At 42.8% G+C, this 21,720-nt stretch overlaps 1 protein-coding gene across 1 annotated transcript in view; it reads left to right on the top strand.

The window, feature by feature from the left end:
• The window catches only part of fng (Fringe glycosyltransferase), a 132,691-nt gene that overhangs the window by 37,901 nt on the left and 73,070 nt on the right, over nucleotides 1-21,720 (top strand). Inside the window, exon 5 of the mRNA XM_076617739.1 lies at nucleotides 20,123-20,282. Coding sequence (XP_076473854.1) covers nucleotides 20,123-20,282 — 160 coding nt within the window. The remainder of the gene's footprint in view (nucleotides 1-20,122; nucleotides 20,283-21,720) is intronic.

Raw genomic sequence — 21,720 nt, 5'->3', positions numbered from 1 at the left:
CGTTGCGCATCCATTACTTCCTTATAAAACGAGAGAAACTTTTGCCACGATTTAATATATTTTAAAAGCGCGTCTTTTAAGCTTACTTTTTATTTATATACCAAGTTTATTTATTTCAAAGGAAACTAATATGCGCGATACTGTACGAAGCAGCTCCTCTTTTACGTAATTTTTAGTAAACCAATAACACAACGTCGACTCGAGATCAAATGACTTTTTCAAACGCGCTACAAATTCATTAGTCCATTAATATCCATAGCGACAAGCTTTTGAATACGAAGCCTGGATTTTTCTTTCGCCAATAATAAATGCTCCCAATAATAAATGCCAATAGTAAATACGATTTAAATATCAGAGCAAACTCTTCGTATGGTAATGGTTTATCGTCGTTTGCCTGGCCAGCATGTCAAATTGCTTCAGTTCCATAACGCTTTAGTCGAGCGATCAATGTTTCTCATCGATTAACGCGAAACGAAAAATAAACTACGTAAAATGATCGAGCTGTACAGCTTTCCGTTGGAATATCGACGAGGCGATTTGTATTCGATTTACCGGTCGTTCGTCTGTTCGCCGCGTCTCGCGCCTAAGCACCGCGATATATCTCGACGTTTAGAAGCTGCAGAGGCGGCGGAGTTTGCTGTCTTTGCCAACTAAGTTGCCAAAGATGATTCTGGGCCGACCAGTCTGCTCAAAGCTCTTCTATCGTTTTCGACAGCGGCTTACGAGCCGCGCCGACCAACTCGGGTTACGAGTCGTGAAACTTGTCCGAGCACCTGCTCTTTCAAGTTGCAGCGGCAATTTCCGAATCTTAAACGGTTGACGAAAGTTTTTGCGTCTGTCGCGTAGGTTACAGCGAAAGCTGAGCGCCTCAAAGGCAGTGGATATCCTGTCATTTGCAGGTTTCACTGCGTTTGCGGTATTCATTCGAATTAAATTATAATCTTCGTTTGTAAATCCTACCGCAATCTGCGAGAAAAAATTACTGCTTTCCAGTGTAACCGTCGTTCGGTATCGTCCGGTTCCGAGTGATATTAAAAGTACGATATAATTTCAATTAACGTAATTATAGTTTGCTTGACCAGTTGGCTGTTGCGATCTCTTCGAAAATGCGCGGCCAAAAGTAAGCGAATATTCTCGTCAAACACGGAGTACGTGTGGCTATAGAATACTATACTATAGAATCATGCTGCAAAGAAACGACTGTTTTGTCGTTTAATATTATTGCTGCGACTAGCTGCGATTACTAAGTTGCGATTTAAAAGCAAATTGCAAGCACCTTTTAAGCACGACGAGTATACTCGTTGTAACGCAAAATATCGCCATTTCTTCGTGACGCGAATACTCGTGGAAGACAGCCAGCTGATTAATTTTCTGTATTTGAAATAATGCGCCCCATAAGCGACTCCCAGGAAGATACATAGTACAAATGGAAATGGAATAACTCGTGAGAGCTAGAGAACTTTAATCTAATTCAAACTGAGCGATCTGGAGCCCGGTGAATATTGCGTTATTATATAAACCGGCGATATGAATGTCGATGCTATGAGAGTTTCGTTTCAACTGTCGATCATACAGCGACGTTTCGCTGACGTACGAACGCGAAAGACGTCGTCTTCCAGAAGTCAAGTGGCTCGATACACGACGGAGCATCTGCGACGAACGCGGCGCCCAATGTTTCTTCCGTCCGTTTGTCGGATCTTTTGGCCGAAAGCCAGCTATGCTTTGGATCCTTCAAAGCCTTCAAAGGGAGGGCTCTTCGAGTGGCAAGACAGATACGTACGACGAGAAGACGTCTAAACTTTGGAAAGTAGCCTTCGTCGAAGAACGTTCAGCGGAAGTACTTTCCTTATTGTCCTGTTTCTTCTTCTTCTTCTTCTTCTTCTTCTTCTCGAGAGAGAGGTCCTTTAAACAGCAGCGACTTCTAAACCGATTCCACGACCGAGAGGAGGATGAGAGGGGCGATAAAAAGGGTACACGAGGGAGCAGAAGACTACTATATACGGTTGCTTTCGGGCGAAAAGAAAGCAGAACGGTCCTATGGACGTCGTGGAACTTCTGGACATCCGATACACACAATAAGGCCAGACTTACGCAACCACCGCAAGATTTTCTTTCTCCTCGACCTCGGCCATATTCTGTTACGCGGATACGATTGCTTCCCGATCGACGCGCGACTTTATTCCGTCGTTTTATTCCACCGAATGCCCTTCGAACGAACCGGCCACGCCTTTCGTGCGACCACGTCAAACCTTTCGCTTTTCCCGTGGAAAAACTTTCGTCGTTTTCATGTCACGCGTGATTTATCCTTTCTTTCATTCTCCTTCTCCCTTTTCGGGTTGGTATTCCTTTTTCCTATCGAGCTGTGCAGCCTGTGTTCGACCGGAGAAAGCGGTTAGATTTTTTTCTGTCGATTTAAGGTTACGCGTTGTTATACGACATGGTTTTCCTACGTTATAATTATTCAGAACGATATCCGTTTAGAGGACGATAGTCGCGTCGATGTATCTTACGCTTGCCGTGGTTAAACTTCCTTCTTTGTTAGCTTCGTTTGTCGTTTGTATCGCCTGGTCGCTAGAAACAAGCGTTTTATTACGAAATAGTTGAAGGAAGGAATTGTTCGATAGAAATTCGAGGATACGAAATGGAAAGATCGAACATAGAGTTGGTTGACGATATATTGAAATTGTTCTTCCATAAAAGACGATAAATGTGACTCGTCGTAGTTTCCAACCGCGATCTTCGCATACAAGAAACGTTTGTCGAATTAGGACAGGAACTTTTCGAAAGACGCTAGAGGCAGAGAACAAAATTTTGTTATTTCGTAATTAACCCATAATTAACCCTGTCAAAGACTGCTTCGACCGGGTTGATTTTCTCGCAAAGTAGTAGTTGGAAAACCTTTTTCTCCTCCATCTAAAAAAAGTTTTGCAAAAGTTTGACGATGACCTGAATTTACAACGTTCGAAAATCTCACACGACTTTTTGAAATCTTTTGAAACATTCTTTTACCTACCGAAAGACCCACGTTTGCAGTTTGAGGCTACCGTAAAATCGTTCGCAGTCTAAGGGCTAAGATATTGAAATTAAAAATCATCTGAATATTATTTCTAAATCGTTCGAATCGTCGGAAATTTTTCAGTGCGCGAAATTCGCCATTCTACAAAAACTTCGTAACGTGACGTAAGATGGTCATCGACGATGATCGTAGCGGACAGCGCGTTAACCGAGGTTTCCACCCCGTTCCTGGTCTTTCGTTCGAAGAACGCTCGTACGATCCTTGGAAATTTTTCTCCACCGATCCGACAGGATTTAAATCGACCAATTCTCGACGAGCAACGAGTCTCGGTTATAACGTTTCAGGATAGTTGCCGCGCCGGGCCCCAGTTTAATAATCAATAATTTCCCCCGTGAGGCCCCGGGGCTGCACGTGTACGGACCGTGCCGCGATCGTGCCAGTAGAACGAGTTAATTTTGTCCATTGCTAACGCTCCGACTCGTTCGCACTTTGGACAATAGTTCGACCGGGTGGCCAGAGTGACTCCCTTCGAAAACTTGGGCCGGTCTTTATCGTGCTCGTTTTATTTGACAAACAACGCCCGAGGTGTGCACACTTCCTCCCGAGAACAGTGGGCCGGCGGCTCGTGGGCCGATATTTCCAATTCTACGATAGTGTGCGTACCAACTTTTTTTCATATTAACCCTTTCACCGTGGATTAAAGCGACGGCGCGTTGCGATCTTACCGTGGCGCAGGATTAAAAAGACGAGAGTCGTGGTAGGTTGGATTTTTGGATATGGTCGTTTACCTATTGGTATTGGATTTTTAAGCGGACGATAGGTGCGTCGTTTGTTTCCGAAGTGGCGTAAGTTTCCATTGTTTCCAGATAGCGCGAAGCGTTTGTGTCGATCGAGAAGTCGCAACGAGTCGTACCTGGTTTGCTCGCGTCTCTGTACGTTTAAGCAAACGTAAACTCATTACAGTAGACTGCCGTGTATCGAGGTTAATGCTAACTTTATCGGACCAGGTGAAACTCTCAAAATTTTCATAAAAATCGTACGCTCGTTGTTATTCCTTTTGCTCGTCTAACTTTATGTAAATTCGCCTATTCTCAATTTCTCTTAATAGATAAGAATAATTACGTGAATAATTGCCGTAATTCTTACGCGTGGTAAAGGTAAATTGTAAAAATAATAAATAAACGTAATCGTCCAAATAGATCGATCCTACGATGGATATAAAGTATTTGACATTTCACAATCACCGTAGATTTAAAGAAAAATTCCAGATGAGATCTAAGAAATCTAAGAAAACATCTAAGAGAAGGAAATGTGTTTTCGGAGCCACACAACCAAACGTATCTCATGCGGTGCATTAAACTCCGCGTACGGTAGTTTTTCCGCCCAAGCCAGAAACGAGCAAAAGACGTTGAGTAGGATGCGAAAGTTTAAAGATGATCGAAACAATACAGAAAGGGGGTAGGAAGTTGCGACCGACTTGGCGAGAGGAAATCGACGACGAGCGAGGTCTTGTTCGTTACAATTCGGTCGATAAAGCGATGTTTCCGGTCTCGACTGGCCTCACCTGTATCGGGTGACTAATCGACCGCCGTCTGCAAGATGTTACCCGCCTTCGGCGTCTCTCTTTCCCTTCTTCTTTGCTTCCTCTTCGATGATACTAATTGTCCTCGAGAATTCCTCCCAGTTCCATCCAGTTTCTCCACATCTCGAAAGCCGATCTTCGGAATAATCTACCTAACTTCGTCTAACATTATCCTGGTTCAGCGTAATTATTATGGAACATCGTCTGCAGAATTATAGTTGCTCGATGAACGAAACTTCGATACGAGTATTCTAATTCAAGTTTATCTCTGCTGTTTGGAATTTTATTTACCGTAGAAGCTGTCGTACGTTTAACCAAAGTAGGTAACGTCGATATATTCAGCGAGTCTCGCTGCTTCTTATTCCAGTCGCTTAGTTGCCAGCTCAGTTAATAGAACAGTCGATAAAGATAACGAAAATCGATGAAACCAACGTCGATCGAGTGCTCTGGCACTGAGGTTGGACCAGTTAGCGAACACTTTGAAAAGCGCGTACGTGAAAGGTGTGGGGAAGAGTAAGCGACGACGAGTATACTCGTCGAGCAAGAAGTATGTCTGCTTGTTATAACATAGAGTTAAGTTGCAACGAAACGTTTTATTTTTGAATTTTATTACTGACGGGGCTCGTCCGAACGCAAAGTATCGTCGTTTCCTCGCGACGAGTATACTCGTCAAAAACAGTTAACTGGTTGAGCGATGCGAAAACGTCCATTTAACCAGTTTCGGCCGTGAACGACTCGTTTATCGAAAGCGTCGCTGTAGAATTAGAAAAATTCTTCCCACGTTCGCATATTTTCTTCCTTTCCATTATATTCGATAATTCGCGAGACTCGACGATAGAGCAACGTCTACCATCTGCCTATTTTACTTCAAACGCTATAAACAAACAAACAGAAAAAAAACTCCTGCCATTCCATCGATTTTAATGGAGAATTCCAAGTTTCGAGTCGCATTGTGAAATACCAAGGCTTTTGAAGTAGCGAGAGGCATTCGAAGAGGGATCACAGAGCAGCATACATAGTTGAAATTCGCAACGGGGTCGAATCGAGTGTCCAATCGGTAGCCGGCGATAATGGAGCGAGATTATTCGAGACGGCTCGTTACCTTTACAAATCGAGCCGAGCGATCGGATTCGCGCCGGATGCTCGCAACAGGTGAAATTACACGTAGAGAAAATTGCCCGTCTCTCCTCTCTTCGTCTTCGCTTCGACGTTGCCTCTTCCTTCTCTCGTATTTCTTTTACCCCTTTTCGTCTGTTTGCTTTCGTGTTGCCGGGGGTCGGCCAGAAAGCGCAACATCGACGATGCAATCGCGGTTGCAATTTTCGGTCGTTCACGACTGGCGTGAGCGATTTTTGATTCGTTCGATAGGTTGCTCGGGGTAATGAGATTTTTGACAGTTTCGTGGCTCTGCCGGAGATTCGCGAGGGTGCGGCTTGTTGCCCTCTCTTCTCGACCTCCTCTCTTTTGCAATTTAGATAATATCGTAATTGTGGTGGGTAAAATACTGGCGCGATTATTCGCACGATTTATTTCCAGTATCGTGCAAAAGCCGTAAAGCACGCGCGACATCGTCGCAACGATAGTGGCAGGCATTTTTAAGAAACCTGGCTATCCGAGGAGCGTATAGAGAACACGAGAGGTTTGCTCGATTTTTCTTATTTTAATATGGCGCGGTGCGTATCGTTGGACAGTTTAAGGATATACAATGAATCGATAGATTGTACAAAACGATTCAGCAGGCGATCACTTTTGATATGTTTCCAAAATACATGTTAATCCTGCGAACGTACAGAGGAGCGCTTTAAACAGCAGAATCGATCAACGTAGAACCGACTGTATAATTTCAAAATTGTGTGTTTAATTGAAAAAACCTGGTCAATCGCCGTATTCTTCCTCTTCGTATTCTGTTACATATTCCTGATATTTAAGCATTTTTCCGACGATTACGATCGCTTGTAACCGTTGTTAAGAATTTTATCAGATCCGAGGAAACTAGGAAGAAGTCGTTACCGAGATATTGAGATATTTTCCCTTTGAATTTTATACGAAAATTTCATACGTTAGAAGCGTTTCTGCTCGTTGAGAGTAGCGAAGAGCGAGATGGAAAATATTGTAACTGGTGGTACAAGCGGAAAGGGAGTGATTCTACGCGAAAAAAGGAGTCGAAAATATAGAATAAAAATTTTTCGTTCGAAGCTTTGTTTTCGAGAAAATCGACTTTGAATTTTCGCTCGGTACGGGCGCACTTTGTCACGTCTCGTTATAACGGATCTCACTGTAGATCGTTGTCTCGATGGAAACATTTAAAACAATTGAATTAGGTACACTCCGTTTCGTTCTACTTCTATTATTACGTTCGTGCATAATTCAATGAAAAAATAAATTCAAAAGAACATTGTGCGTCTATTGTTTCCTTATAAAACGAAAGAAACTTTTCGGGCAATCGGAACAAGCGGAAAAGGGGTGTTTCTACGCGAAAAAATAAGTCGAATATATAGAATAAAAATTTTTTTCTTTTTTTTTAAATTTTTCCATCGAAACAACGATCTACAGTGAGATCCGTTATAACGTATCGCACGCGTACCGAGCTAAAATTCAAAGTCGATTTTCTCGAAAACAAAGCCTCGAACGAAAAATTTTTATTCCACATTTTCGACTTCTTTTTTCGCGTAGAATCGCCCCCTTTGCGCTTGTACCACCAGTTACCAACCACCCTGTATAACGTAATAATATAAAAACTTGGGAGATATGTTTTACGTCTGAAAAGCCAAGAGAATCCGTTAACGGAAGCAGTCGATAAATTCGCCTGTATCGCCGTAGCAACGGTACACCGATGGTATCTACTAAAAATCAGTCACGAAACGAGGTCTACTTGCTCAATAGAGAAACCATCGAACAATTGCTTTCGAGAAATTATAGATGGCCGAGGGAGATAGCTGGCTCGTCCGTGGCATGTCCGCGCCGCTTTAATTTCCTTCTTCGCGACTATCCATTTATAATGCCGGACCGATGGACGCACGAAGGCGATTGCTTTTACACGAACGGGTCGTGGCCCCGGCACGGATCACGATTTAATCCGCCAGTCGTGAGCGCCACGCCCGTTTCGAGCGCGCGGCACACGTCAGCCCTGACCTTTTCGATAGCCGCCACGAGATCGATCGATAACCGATCAATCGCGAATAAACCTGACACAGACGCACGTGCGGTAGTTTAGCCAAGTAGCGTGCAAAGCCGAATTTACACCGTTTCGCTTTCGATGATTCATCGGAATACGTCGTTCTCGTCCTCGTTTCATCGGCGGTGATCCTGCGAAGCGAACACAGCGCAAATTCGGCTCCGCTTGCCTGTTTGACCAAACCGCTGGCCGTGTTTGGACATCAAACTCTGAATCTAACGAGCGATCGTTTTAGTCAAATTTAGTAAAATAGAAAGCAGCGAAGCGTCCCTTTACTTTAGAAGCAGACGCGTTCGCGTTAACAGTACGCTCGCATGCGGCGATCATCGTCAAGCAATAGGCAGCTGTCCATGAAACTGCTTTTCCTCCTCCTTTTCCTCGCGTTCACTGGCGTTAACTTCGTCGGTAGCGTGGCGTACGTTGCAGCTATAAGCGAACGTGACGATCCACGACGAAGGCGTGTTGCTCGTCGCTGGAATACTATTTTAATAGCGAGACAAAACGTACGTCACTGTACGCTTCGTAGACTCCACGTAGACGTATCGTCGCGTTTAACAGATTACGCTTACGCTTGTACGAGGCGACGCTTCTTGGATGGTCGGCTCAAACGAGCATCGTCGTTCGGCGATTGCTCGGCGAATTGGAAATCGAACGCTACGTGTGATAAGTTTTGCACGGTGCATACGATGTTCGAGATTATACGAAATATCCAAAATATTGTGCGAAAAGTTTCTCTCGTTTTATAGGGAAATAATAATAATCGTAATAGAACGGAACGGATCGTACGTAATTTAATAAAATAATATGAAACGAAAGAAACTTCTGGGGCAACGTAATATCATAACTAGACTGTGAATATTGATGTGAATTCATATTTTTGCGAATGTAGATTAACACTTTGACTGCCACGTTGGTTATACGGTTTCTCCCGTGGTCATTGCTGACCGGAGCGCTTCAACTTCTTACAGTTGTAAAAATTGAATGAAAATTGACAGTTAGGGTATTTTGAATATAACCGATAAATAGAAGATGCTTTGAAATAAAAAGTGCTTCACTGGACAATTGAATATTTTTATTGGAACATTTCTTTTATTTGGAAATAGTTTACAATCAATTCTCATTGAGAATGAAAATTGACAGTTAGGGTATTTTGAATGTAACCGATAAATAGAAGATACTTTAAAGTAAAAAGTGCCTCACTGGACAATTGAATATTTTTATTGGAACATTTCTTTTTATTTGGAAATAGTTCACAATCAGTTCTCATTGAGAATGAAAATTGACAGTTAGGGTATTTTGAATATAACCGATAAATAGAAGATACTTTAAAGTAAAAAGTGCCTCACTGGACAATTAAATATTTTTATTAGAACATTTCTTTTATTTGGAAATAGTTTACAATCAGTTCTCATTGAGAATGAAAATTGACAGTTAGGGTATTTTGAATGTAACCGATAAATAGTAGATACTTTAAAGTAAAAAGTGCCTCACTGGACAATTGAATATTTTTATTGGAACATTTCTTTTTATTTGGAAATAATTTACAATCAGTTCTCATTCAGAATGAAAATTGACAGTTAGGGTATTTTGAATGTAATCGATAAATAGAAGATACTTTAAAGTAAAAAGTGCCTCACTGGACAATTGAATATTTTTATTAGAACATTTTCTTTATTTGGAAATAGTTTACAATCAATTCTCATTGAGAATGAAAATTGACAGTTAGGGTATTTTGAATGTAACCGATAAATAGAAGATACTTTAAAGTAAAAAGTGCCTCACTGGACAATTGAATATTTTTATTAGAACATTTCTTTTATTTGGAAATAATTTACAATCAATTCTCATTGAGAATTATAAGTAAATTATTCTGGTGTGGTACTATAACGCGAATAATACATTATTATCGTATATTTGATTCTAACCGAATCTAATGTTTAAATCTACAGAGTAATGTCTTTTTAGCCTGCGGATCTGATCCATCGTGTCAAGTAATCGAGTAACTAGTGGGTTTTGGTGGTTGTTAATTCTTATGTCATATCTATTACCGAATTTGCATATTTTTATTAGAACACGAATAAAAAAAAAATGAGGACGAATCTCGCATCTAACGATGCACTGTGTTAAAACACTAGACGCTCTGAGCGAAACACGTGATTTCGGCGTGGCAATCAAAGTATTGAGAAATGGAACTTGGGTAGATTTCATTTACTAAATATCGTAAGCAGCTGAATATTTTCGATATGTAATACGGTTTTGCGTATTGCGTGCGTTTTTGCAGCTTCGAATTTTTCGTAAATGCGCAAAATAAAAATTGCAAAAGATCAAGTATCGAAAGAAGAATGCGTAGCATCGAAGCGGCATTTTCCACGTCGATTCATCTCCCTCGTCGACTTCGTTTCATCGTCACAGCCCAGAAAAGTCGACGGTGCCAGTGTCGATGGGAATCTGGCGCCGAACAATTCCCACAAAAGTAGTCCGGGCGCAGTCACCACCCCGTTTACTCTTTTCCATCCCTGTTTGCACACGGACATTAGGCACGCGGCGTTGAAAACGGGGGCAAGCACGTGTCGGTGCACGCGTGGCCGAGCGTTTCGGCCTTTCAGAGGGCCATTGACACGCGTACTTAACGGCGAGTTTCCCACGATTCTGGATCCTCCTTCTGGACACTATCCAGGGGAGCGTTATCGCGAAACAACGCACACACACACACACACACAAGGGCAGGTTGTTCGCTCACCGAAACGTTCTTCACGCATCGTGATCGCGACTTCGATTTCCTTCGGCCAGGTGTGCTCTGCTGGGTGAGTGGACCTCTTGGTCGAAGAATGTTGCAGCTAATTCAGAGAAACGTGTTTGGAAAATGGCGTAGAAAATTCGATACGCGGCGCTCGAGATCTTGTTCGTTAGAATACGCGGTATTCGAAGCGAGATTGCAGCGAAGAAGAAAGACGGAAGAAGAAAGTTTGAAATTCGTTTCATTTGTTCGAAGCATCGGTAGGTCAGTCTTTTATACAGACGTTCTACGTGCAGAACGACGTCGAGTCGTGCGTTTCTTGCTCGAAGTATGTTCGTTCGTCGCTCGCTTTCCTGCGAGAACGAAAGCGGAATAATACGAGCGCCTGTACGGGCGATCAAGCGTAAGAGCGCAGAAAGTCGTAAAAACCTCTGCATCCGGTTCTAATTGCAACGAATTTACAGGTAGAGTCACGAAACGTGTTCTCACAGCGAATAAACACGGATTTCTTGTCACCGTTCGAAATCAGCCTTGGATAAATCGTCGGAAATCAAACGGCGACTGGCGCAGGTGTTTGCTCCGCTTCTTTTCGCACCTCGACAGGCTCGAGCTGTTGAGGCGGTGTCATTAAGGCGGCGAAAAAGTCAGCGTCGCGTCAGTTGTCGATTCCCTGTCGTGACTTTCGAATGCACGAGTATCAACCGGCTAATTGCGATCGTAAACGTCGTGAAAGTCGGCGCCGATTTGCTCCCGCGACAAAAAGTCGGTCTCCGCGCTCAGCGCCTAACCGATTGATTACCGTGAAACTCGTAGTCGCTTTCTTTCGAAATCACCGAACGACACGAGGTAAAGGCGCGAGGGGGATGCCGAAACGCAAAATACGAGGATCCGACGTATGCAAAAATGCGAAGATCCAAGGATGCGAAATACGATGAGAGGCATATATTATAATATAATATACAAGGTATAATATAATATACGGGGTGCTTGGTAACTGGTGGTACAAGCGGAAAGGGGGTGATTCTACGCGAAAAAGAAGTCGAAAATGTAGAATAAAAATTTAAAAATTTAAAAATTTTAAAAATTAAAAAAATAACGTCAATCGAGACGACGTCAATCGATCTACAGTGAGATCCGTTATAACGAGACGCGATAAAGTGCACGCGTACCGAGCCAAAATTCAAAGTTGATTTTCTCGAAAACAAAGCCGCAAACAAAAAATTTTTATTCTATATTTCCGACTTCTTTTTTCGCGTAGAATCACCCCCTTTCCGCGTGTACCACCAGTTACCAACCACCCTGTATATATTAGGTTGTCCGAACAGTTTCTTTCGTTTTATAAGGAAACAATAGACGCACGATGTTCTTTTGAATTTATTTTTTTATTGAATTATGCACGAACGTAATAATAGAAATGGAACGAAACGGATTGTACCTAATTCAATAAAATAATATGAAACAGAAATTGTTGTTCATCTATTGTCACCTTATGAAACGAAAGAAACTTTAAACGAAATAAATAAATAGATATATATAATATATATACACAAATAACGTTTTTGTTTTATATTGGTTTATTGAATTATGCACGAACGTAATAAGAACGAAATGGATCATAGCTAATTCAATAAAATAAAATTAAATGTACATATATGTCGTATCTTTGTACTACAATTAGTTTATTTACAATGAATGGATTAAACAGATGTTGATTAAACAGGAAACGATGGTTATTTAACATGAATTAATCACAATAACGTATTATAATTAAGACAACTGTTAAGACGCAATTCGCACTCTCTGACTTCTCAACTCGTACCGCAATTCAGCAACCGCTTGTTTATAATTCGCACGACATTCCCCAGGCCCTTCGTCCACGATACTACACACACACACATATATATATATTTAATGTAAAGATGCAAAATATATGCAAAATGCAAAGGTGCAAAATATTCAATGTGCAAGGCTGCAAAGATCGCAAGAAGCAAAGATGAAGAATAATCATCGATTCAAAGACGCACGATGCACGATTGAGTCGATCAGAGTGTCTCGAGGTTGAATTAATTTCGAATAAAAGGATACACGCAAAAGATTGGATCCATTTATACACACTTTACTGTGTGACACTTTCGAACGCTTCTCGGTCAGGTAATTTTAATTAGATCGGAAGATCGTAATCGCTGCAAATTGATATATAATATGATACAATGTACGTAAAATGGAGTCTGTGAACGAGTAAACGATCAGACCTCAGATAACGAGTTTAAAGTTAATAAAAGCAGTGTCGTAATTCCGTAGTAAATACGGCAAATTAGTAGAAATCAAAAGCACTGCACGACCTCCACCATTAAACATACATAATACTTACGTGGTCGATCCAGTTACTTCAACCTGCTCCACGATCCAATCTTCTCGATATCACACGCCTTTTCCACGCACAACTTCCACTTCAGCTACTCGCGCATATACGTGTCAAATTTATTCTTGAATCCACTAGGCTTCAGCTGCAACCAATTTTCCTCCAGGATCATTGAGAACCGCGATACGTAGAAGTACGATTTAACTTAAACCGTACGTATGTATACAGAGAACGGAATTTATTTTGATCTGTGGTCGTGAAAATACGCGCAGTATCAATACTCGATCGAGATAAAGCGTGTTTCCAGCTAAATTGTTCATTAATTTCCCATTGACTCTATCGGCTGAAGGTTTTATTTACTCTAGTCCTTAACAATCCTAGACAATTTTGTCCAATGGGAAATTGCAAATGCTGAAAAATCTCCGACTTCCATTATTTCACCTTGCTTCCTCTTGGAAACTTTTCCTTTTTTTTTTTTTATCAACCTATACTTCTATTTCTGCTCTCGAGATCTATACAAATCTATATCGCACCGTTAATCTCAAACAATTAGCTGTTGCGGCCTCTTTGGGAAGTATGTAAGAATACTTATCATGTTCCGCAAAATGTAAGCGACGACGAGTATACTCGTCGAGCACAGAGTATGCGTGCCTGTTACAACCTAGAATCGACCATTTTATTTTTGAATTTTACTATTGACAAGGCTCGTCGTAACACAAACTGTTGCTGTTTCTTCGTGACGAGTATACTCGTCGATATACTAGCCAACTGGTTGATATTTCTATCGAGATATGTATAATTTTATGTGCTAGACTAGATTGACCACGTAGCAGTGATACACATACGTGAATATGAGTGTATGGAAGTATGTGTGTGCGCGGTGCCTTGAAAACAAAGGAACGTAAAGATGATGATGAAGATGAGACGCGTGCAAGTGTGTATCGATGAATATCTTTGAAATCGTTTATCAAATAAATATATAATAATTCTAATATAAAGTCTAAGTGTAAATTCAGCGTTCCTGTACCATTATTTCGGCAATTAAGGTCCAAAATTCTCAACGATTTCCCAACTAAAAGGGTCGATATACATTGACAATAAAATATCGTCAGATTCGTTAATAAGCCGCATTTTCATTGAGAACCTCGAAACGTTGACAGTATATTACTAATTGTCTGAGCGTACCTCGACAATAAATAACGTGTATCAGCCATAAAAGATCGAAGCTATATCTTTTCTGCGTTGAATAGCAGAAATCTGGCTGACAATCACCGGTACAGAAATAATTATTCCGTAAATCCATTTCCATCGTTTTATTATACCGTTTGTCGAAGGATCAAAAGAGACGAGAAACTCGGGGAAGAAACTCGTTGCTTAAAAGAAAACCAAGCGTCTAGCCCGATTCTTACATTCTTAAGAAGCACTCTGAAAACCCGCAACCGCAGTAAACGCACCTGCTCGAAGAAGAGTTGTACGGCTGCCCGCAACGATTTTTGCCTTCGACCGTCATTTATTCACGCACGATCGGATCTCGTGGTTCGATAGAGAAACGCGAAACCATCGACGTCGAGAAGCTCGCGGAGCCGCGTCAGCTCGCCGCGAAAGCGTAATTCGGTCAAGTTTGCGCGGCTGTTCTACGCGGCAATTAACGAGACGGCCACACCCGCGACTCATTAAGCTTCCGGCCGTGTCTCAATGGCAATTTGCCGCCTCGTTGCTCGCGCACGTGTGATACACGCGATAAACCGGACAATTGCGATGCCTAGAAACCACGCAAAGTTACTCGAGTTCTACGATCTTCCGCGGAACCTTCGAAATTCCCTGGAATTCGCGATGCTGTAACGTCGTTCTCAACTATCCTCGCGCCGACTTTTCTATTCTCATCGGAATATCTTCACGGTGTTCGAAAATAAGTTGGAAGAAAGCGAATGGTTGTTCGTGTTGGCCCGTTGCTGGTGTATTTGTCGAACAAAATTTCTTACGAATGTATCGGTGCGCGGCTGGTGGAAAAAGCGGTGCCGCCGCGTGCAAACCTCGTGCGCACCTTGTACCTGCAATCTGCATATATATTAGACCGCGGTTCGGGTGATGGGGCGAAGAAAATAAAGGTGCGAAGCCTCGTTCGTTTTTATCCGGACCAAGATCGAATCGGCGCGGCTCGTTCGTGGCTTTAACGGCCGAATTAATGGGTCGTCGATTCCTCGAGGAAGTCGTATTAAAGTTAGCGCCCCTGCTCGTCTCTCCGTTTTCGAATTGGACTAGTTTTATTTCGACTGTTTCTGCCGTGCCACGATTCGTTCCCGGGATTAATTACTTTCATAGTGGAGCGTCGATAACGCGACAGCCTTTATAAGCCCGCAATTTGTTCGTCACGTTTGCTCCGAGGAAAAAGTCGAAGCTTATTTCTATAAATACGAAATAAAACGTTCGATGTACGTAAGCAAAACATTTCTCTACTGACTGGAAGCAACAGGTGCGATGGTTAGGAAAAGTATTCGTACAGCATCGTACTTATTGTATCATTTATGTCAATTAATTAGTTCGAAGTGTATCTTTCGTGTAATTTGGTGTAGTAGATATTACGAAAACGCGCAGCGGTTGCCACAAGAAACGCTTCATCGAAAAATCCAAAATGTCTTTTGTACACACCGTATACTTCGTTGAATATGCATATCCACATCTTGCATCGAAGTATTGGCTCGCATCCGAGCTATTCCACGAATTCGTTTACCGTCGCGAATAAATAATTCAGCTGCGAAAATTCAATTTGTCTTTCTTCGCGTTTCTACGATTCCACGAAAACATCGATCCTTGTACGAAGCTTCTCTCGGTTCTTCCAGTTTGTCGCGCCTCTCCTACTCGAAAACTCCGATAAGACGAAAGCTCGGTAATTCGGAGACTTTGGTTCTTCCTTTGAGATTCGAGTTACCGAGGCTGCGACAGGCAGCGGGCAATCGCGACACAGCGACGCGAACGAACGCGAAAGGGTAGAAGATCGACGGCAACAGCAATTCTGGTTTTGTTTTCTAGGCGAAACGAGAAAATAGCGGACGCTCGCGCGATACAAGATCGTCGAAGATACAGTCGAACTTGTAATTAAAGCTCGTTGGAGCAACGTAAACCGGCTGGCTCGGGATCGTGCTGCGAGTTTCCACACTTCGGGCTCTTTGATCCGCGCTCGGGATAACTCGTAAAAATCTTAAACGCCACATTTAATTAAATACCGCGTCGCAAGCGGAACGAGCCACCCTCTGTGCGAGGCAGCTGGCGAACAGAAACTATTAAGCGACTTTCTCCGCCGATCGGAAATCATTAGACCAACGGCAATTTAGCGATACGTCGACGTTCGATGATGAATCGATGTTCAGACGCTGATCTATACCGCCAGCCGCGAGCTTTCCGTCACGACTCGCGGTCCATTAATATCCGTACGAAATCGCTCGATGGATACTAATGACCGATCCTACCGAATTCGATCGGTCGAGTCTTGTGTCTGCTTTTGTTTCATCTGCTGATCGTTGATGGTTTGTTTTGGTTTGTTGCCACATTGTGATCTTTGCTTTGATAGAACAAAATGGATCATACGTAATTCGATAAAATAGTATAAAACGGAAAATGTCGTGCATCCATTATTTCCTTACAAAAGGAAAGAAACTTTCCCGACATGGAACACGCTTCTCAAAGTGCTCGTAACAATGTAGAAAGCGGAATTCCGCTGAAAATCTACACTGCGGTCTCGTTGAAACCCTGAAACATATTCCAACCGAAGAATCAAAGTTTTTCAATTTTCTCACTTATGAAACGCTCTTGCACGAGCGCGCTCTTCGATTATTCCGCGTGCAACCGCAGTCGCATTGTCACAGTGAAAGAGTATCGTTCCGGTTCGCGCGGTAGATACGATCGTGTCGGCGTATACGAACCGAGTCGCCTCGGTCGTTTCTGTCGTTGGTACAGCGGAGGTACGCCATTAAGCTGGAATTCAGGTGTATTAACGATGCCGGTTACTCGCGACAGGTACGTATCGAGCGACCGTGGCCACCCGGTAGCGCTAATGGCGCGCCGCGGAGGGAACCGTTCGTTAGAGGCATTTTATTTTGCCTATCGTACGCTTTGTACGACCGTTTATGCTCCCTGTCACCGTCTCTGCCCTCCTTCCGCGGCTCTGCCTTCTGGGAAATCCCTGTTCGCGATTGCGTTTCGATGTCAGCCACTTTGCAAACGATAAGATGCATCCCGATTTTTTTATCGTTCGTCCTTCCTTCGTCTTCCCTTTTTCCCTTCTTCTTCTTCTTCTGCCTCTACGCCCGATGAAATTGTCACGTAAAATAAAGAAAAAGAAATCGAAGATGAAAATAACAAAAGAGAGAATTTATTTGTTAACACCTTGTTTACACTAATGACAGTGTACTTCCAAACTCTAGCCGTGACTTTCCAAGACTGAAGCTCCTACAACTCGACTTTCCATCGGATCCGATTCTTTTTCCTTTGTCATCCCTCGATATCCCACTATCCACGCGTTTGTTAGGCGTCCGCGACCGTTGCCACGCACGCCTTCTTCTCGAACATTCTCGAACATATCGATGGCTCATTAGGCACTTCGTCATCGGTCCATCGGTTTTGAAGTGCGTCGGTGACAAAATCATCCCCTTATCTGGTCCTGGTCTAGACAGCGGCGCAATAAGGGCGGACAATCGGCGAATTGTAGCGGCATATGCGTCTTAGGACGCGTAGCTGCATATGCGCTACACGACGTCGCGATACGAAGATGCCTCACGTAGTAGTTTTGCCACTGAGGATTAACACTGTACGACGCACGTATGCAATAAACAAACTCTGGACAAAGCAATTTCGCGGCTACGTGCGATCTACCACGGCGACGAGTTCAAACCCTTGGGTACCTCCACTAGTATAAATAGACGACCAAGTTCTTGTGACAACGACCATATCCAAATCCACGTCGTTCCATACTACATGACAGCGAACTGCTAGGTTTTGACTTGACCTTTGCGCAAGAGTCAACAACCACCACAACCCATTCGTCACCCAACTACTTGACACGACGGACCAGATCCGCAGACTAAGAAGAAAATACCCTTTAGATTGTAACATTAGATTCAACTAGAATCAACACAATATAAATTATTATAAACCAAGCTATTGTACCACGCCAAATAAAGTTACTTAAAATTCTCAACGAGAATTGATTGTAAATAAAAAAAAACGACCTTTGCACATGGTCCAACATTATACTTTCCCCATTACGTAGGGTAATCAGGATCATCCTCTCCTTGTCCCTCCAATACCTACAAACGCAACATGTAAAAAGTGCAAGCATTCGACCACGAGACTAGTCTTGAGTCTTGCGTATAGTTTGGCCGTGGTTTGAGCAACTATTTTAACTTTGCTACTTCGTTGTATTGAATAACGTCGGGCCCAACGGGCACCCTTGTCTGACCCTCCTCACAGTCCAAAATTCTCTTGTATTGTGGTTCTTGACTCTCACTACGTTCCTTGTTTCTTCGTATATTTCTCTGATCCTTCGGATTAGTTTTTCGCTAATCTCCATTTTCCTTATTTTCTCCACCAGTTTCTCTCTGTTTAGCCTGTCGAACGCCGCTCTCAAGTCCACAAAGCAGGCATATAATTTGCTTCATTGTAATATTATACTTAATTATTTTCGTGAATAAAGGCCTAAAAGATTTTGTCATTAGGCGGTATTGACAAAATCCGCAATCACTTAGTTGCCAACCCAAAATATCGTCGCGTTAGTTCCTAACTATGTTAATTACATTTTTCAGAAGAACGTAATTAGCCGATCTGAACGTATGTCATATCGGTGCAAGGAATACAAATTCGCGACAACGTTGGCTTCAACAAAACGTTCGTGCAGTTTTTCCGGTTGAATCAGAGAAGTCTGGTTGGTGTTAGCTTATCGATCAAAAACATAGTTCACCGCGGATCTTTGTAATATTCTGAGAATGTGTGCGATCGCAGTGTGGTATAACGTGCGCGCTTTCTTTCATCGGAGCTACGATGTTGTCGTTATCGAGGTTGATCGGCCGTGCTGAACGTGGTGCATCGTCGAGATTGAAATTTCCTGCACGGGGAATCTGGCAAATTTCTGTACGATCATGGCACGCTTGTTGTTGCATTGCATCTTCCCCGTACGAATCTGTTTTTCAGTTACAGTTCCTCGTTTTTTCTCTTCTTAAAAGGAGGAAAGCTTGGTACGCCGAAAATGCATTTCATCGTTGCCCAGCTTTTAAACTGACGAACAGCATGCAAAATACAAAAGCGAAATTGTATTTGAATTAACGGCGGAACGTAGTGAATTATGTAGACAATACCGAAGATATCCGCAACTAATTGCAGTCAATTTCATCTTCCGACAAAAAGCGAAACGAACTTTCTACTCGACTCGGTCTGATGAAAATTCCATTTGGAAAGCGACAAATATTCGGTTCTTCCAAGTCCTCTAAGTCCGTACAAAATAATATTAAGTTCACATTAACGACAAGCATTAAACTCACAATGACATCGATAGTAATACGAAACTTCGTAAACTTCAAAGTCAGTCTTCTCAGTTACGAACTAGCGTGGATAGAAAAGTTAAGAACTGGAGCGATTTTTAAATACCTACACCGTCGCTCGTAAGTATCCATGGTCACTTTGCACGATCTTCATCGCCAACTATGAATATTTTAGGACACCTATATACTCGTTACGATCATCGGAAAACTCTAACAAATTTTATCTTCTTTAATATTTTACATGGTAACGTGCATGTGACGCGAACGAACTAATCGATTTGTATAATAAACCGATAGAAAAGAAGCAGGCGCAGTCGTCGAAGCGCTCGGTTTAAATTGACATGAACTAGCATGTAACTAGCAAATTCTACTTTATGTACATTATGAAGTAGAGTACATATTATAACGTGAATTAAATGTCACACGTACATGATGAAATAATTAAAAAGAACGAGAGGAATGGAAAGCTTTTAATTCGACGTAGACGAATAGATGGATCTCGTAAACGTGGCCTTTTAAAAATTCTCCTCCGCTATACATCTACGATCCTTTTCAAGGAAAAACTCATCGATAATAAAGTGCCATTAAAACGGTAATTTTATTAGGATCTGCCCGTACGAATAATCGAACCCGTCTGAGAAACTGGATACGTTTCTATCGACGCGAAAGGACGAACGAATCAGGGACATTAAATCGAGCGATACCCTGACTCTGTTTCAGGTGGTTCTGCCACTTCGACGACGATAATTACGTGAACGTGCCACGCCTGCTGAAGCTTCTGGATAACTACAATCCACGGGAGGATTGGTACCTGGGAAGGCCCTCGATACCCGCACCCTTGGAGATCATCAGACAGGGCCCGGAACCTTCCAAGCGGCCGGTGAGTTTTTAAATTCGTCGAACAGAGACGTAGCGAGCGAGCGAGTGAGAGAAAGAGAAAGACTTCTAAATGAAACCAGTTTTCCCCTCGTGGCGTCTCGTTTTTGCGATTTCCAGAAAGACAGGGTGGGCCATCATTAACGATCGAGTACCGTCGCGTCATCGTTGGTACGCGAACAACAATTTCTGTTACCGTTCGAACCGGGCCAACCCACTTTTAACCGATGGAAATCGGCCTTCGAGTGGCTGCGATCGATCAGCCACTGTCTCGCGGATTAATCGGCCCGTTTCTTGCGGCGTACACGGTTTTCTCGTAAAACGGAAGTCGCAGGTGTTACTTGGAAGCTTGGCCGTTGGCTACGAAGTACAAACGAACCGAACGAGTTCTTGTCGATCCTTTTTGCCGCAGTGTTGCTCCGTAACCGTGGAATTTCTTCCATTTTCGTCGTGACAGTAAGTCACGGTCTCCGAGGGATCAGCTCCATCCGGCTTGGGTGACGGTCAATGGAGACGGTAATGAGCAACGTTTCGTTTTTTACCGGCGGTCGTAGGCTAGAGGCGTGAAAGTCGCTTTTTCGTACGTCGCGGGAGGTCTCTAGGACGAGCAGGATGCTGTGCAAGGCCGAGCGAAATACGAGGCGGCGAGGGGAAAGTGGAGAAAAGTTGGAGCGGAAGATTGACGCGATGCCAAGCAAATATCGGCAATTGGCGGATAAAGAGTTTAACGCGCGGAGAAATTTAAACGTCGTAAAGTCGGTGGAAATTGCGGTGAAAAGTGTTCGACGTATATGGAAATTGGGGAGTAAAAGGTTTGGCGCGACCAACGATAAGAGAAGTGGAAATATCGCGGTGAAAAATATTTTACGCGCAGGCCAATTATTGGGGGAAAAATACGTCAACCGGCGAGAGATTCTGTCGCGCGTTTTCTTGCTCGGACGCGGAAGGAAGCGAATTACGGTCACTATCCTCCGGTCTTATCGAATTTATGCATCTGGGAGAAAGCAGCCGCTGCCTGTATCCGTATTTTCCAGTTTGTCAGCTTAAACCGAATGCACGGTTGTTGCCTCGCCTCGGGGGGTGAGTTTGACGAAGGAGAGAAGCGTCAGCCCGTGACTATTTTTCCATTTTCCATACTTATTCCACCCTTTGTATACGTTTTCCATCTGGGAATTAGTTCGTCGGGCAAACTGGCCAAATTTCTTTCCTTGGAAAAGTTTCTTTAGGAACACGCTTATGCGTGCGGTATCCTCGATTAAACCGATCAAAATTCTTTCACTATTTTCTTCTTTTTCTCGTTTCAACAATTTTTCACACATCTCGATTCCTCTGGTTCGAGTCACGTAATACGGAATTCTTTTTATTTCTCTTCTTGTCCATTACAATATTTTTTTGCAGATCTCCAATAGGCCTCGTCGTTCGAGTCACGTAATACAGAGATC

Source organism: Bombus vancouverensis, chromosome 4, assembly GCF_051014615.1.
Source record: "Bombus vancouverensis nearcticus chromosome 4, iyBomVanc1_principal, whole genome shotgun sequence".
NCBI lineage: Eukaryota > Metazoa > Arthropoda > Insecta > Hymenoptera > Apidae > Bombus > Bombus vancouverensis.
Note: the sequence above shows the minus strand (reverse complement) of the source record. Positions and strands in the feature narration are given on the sequence as shown.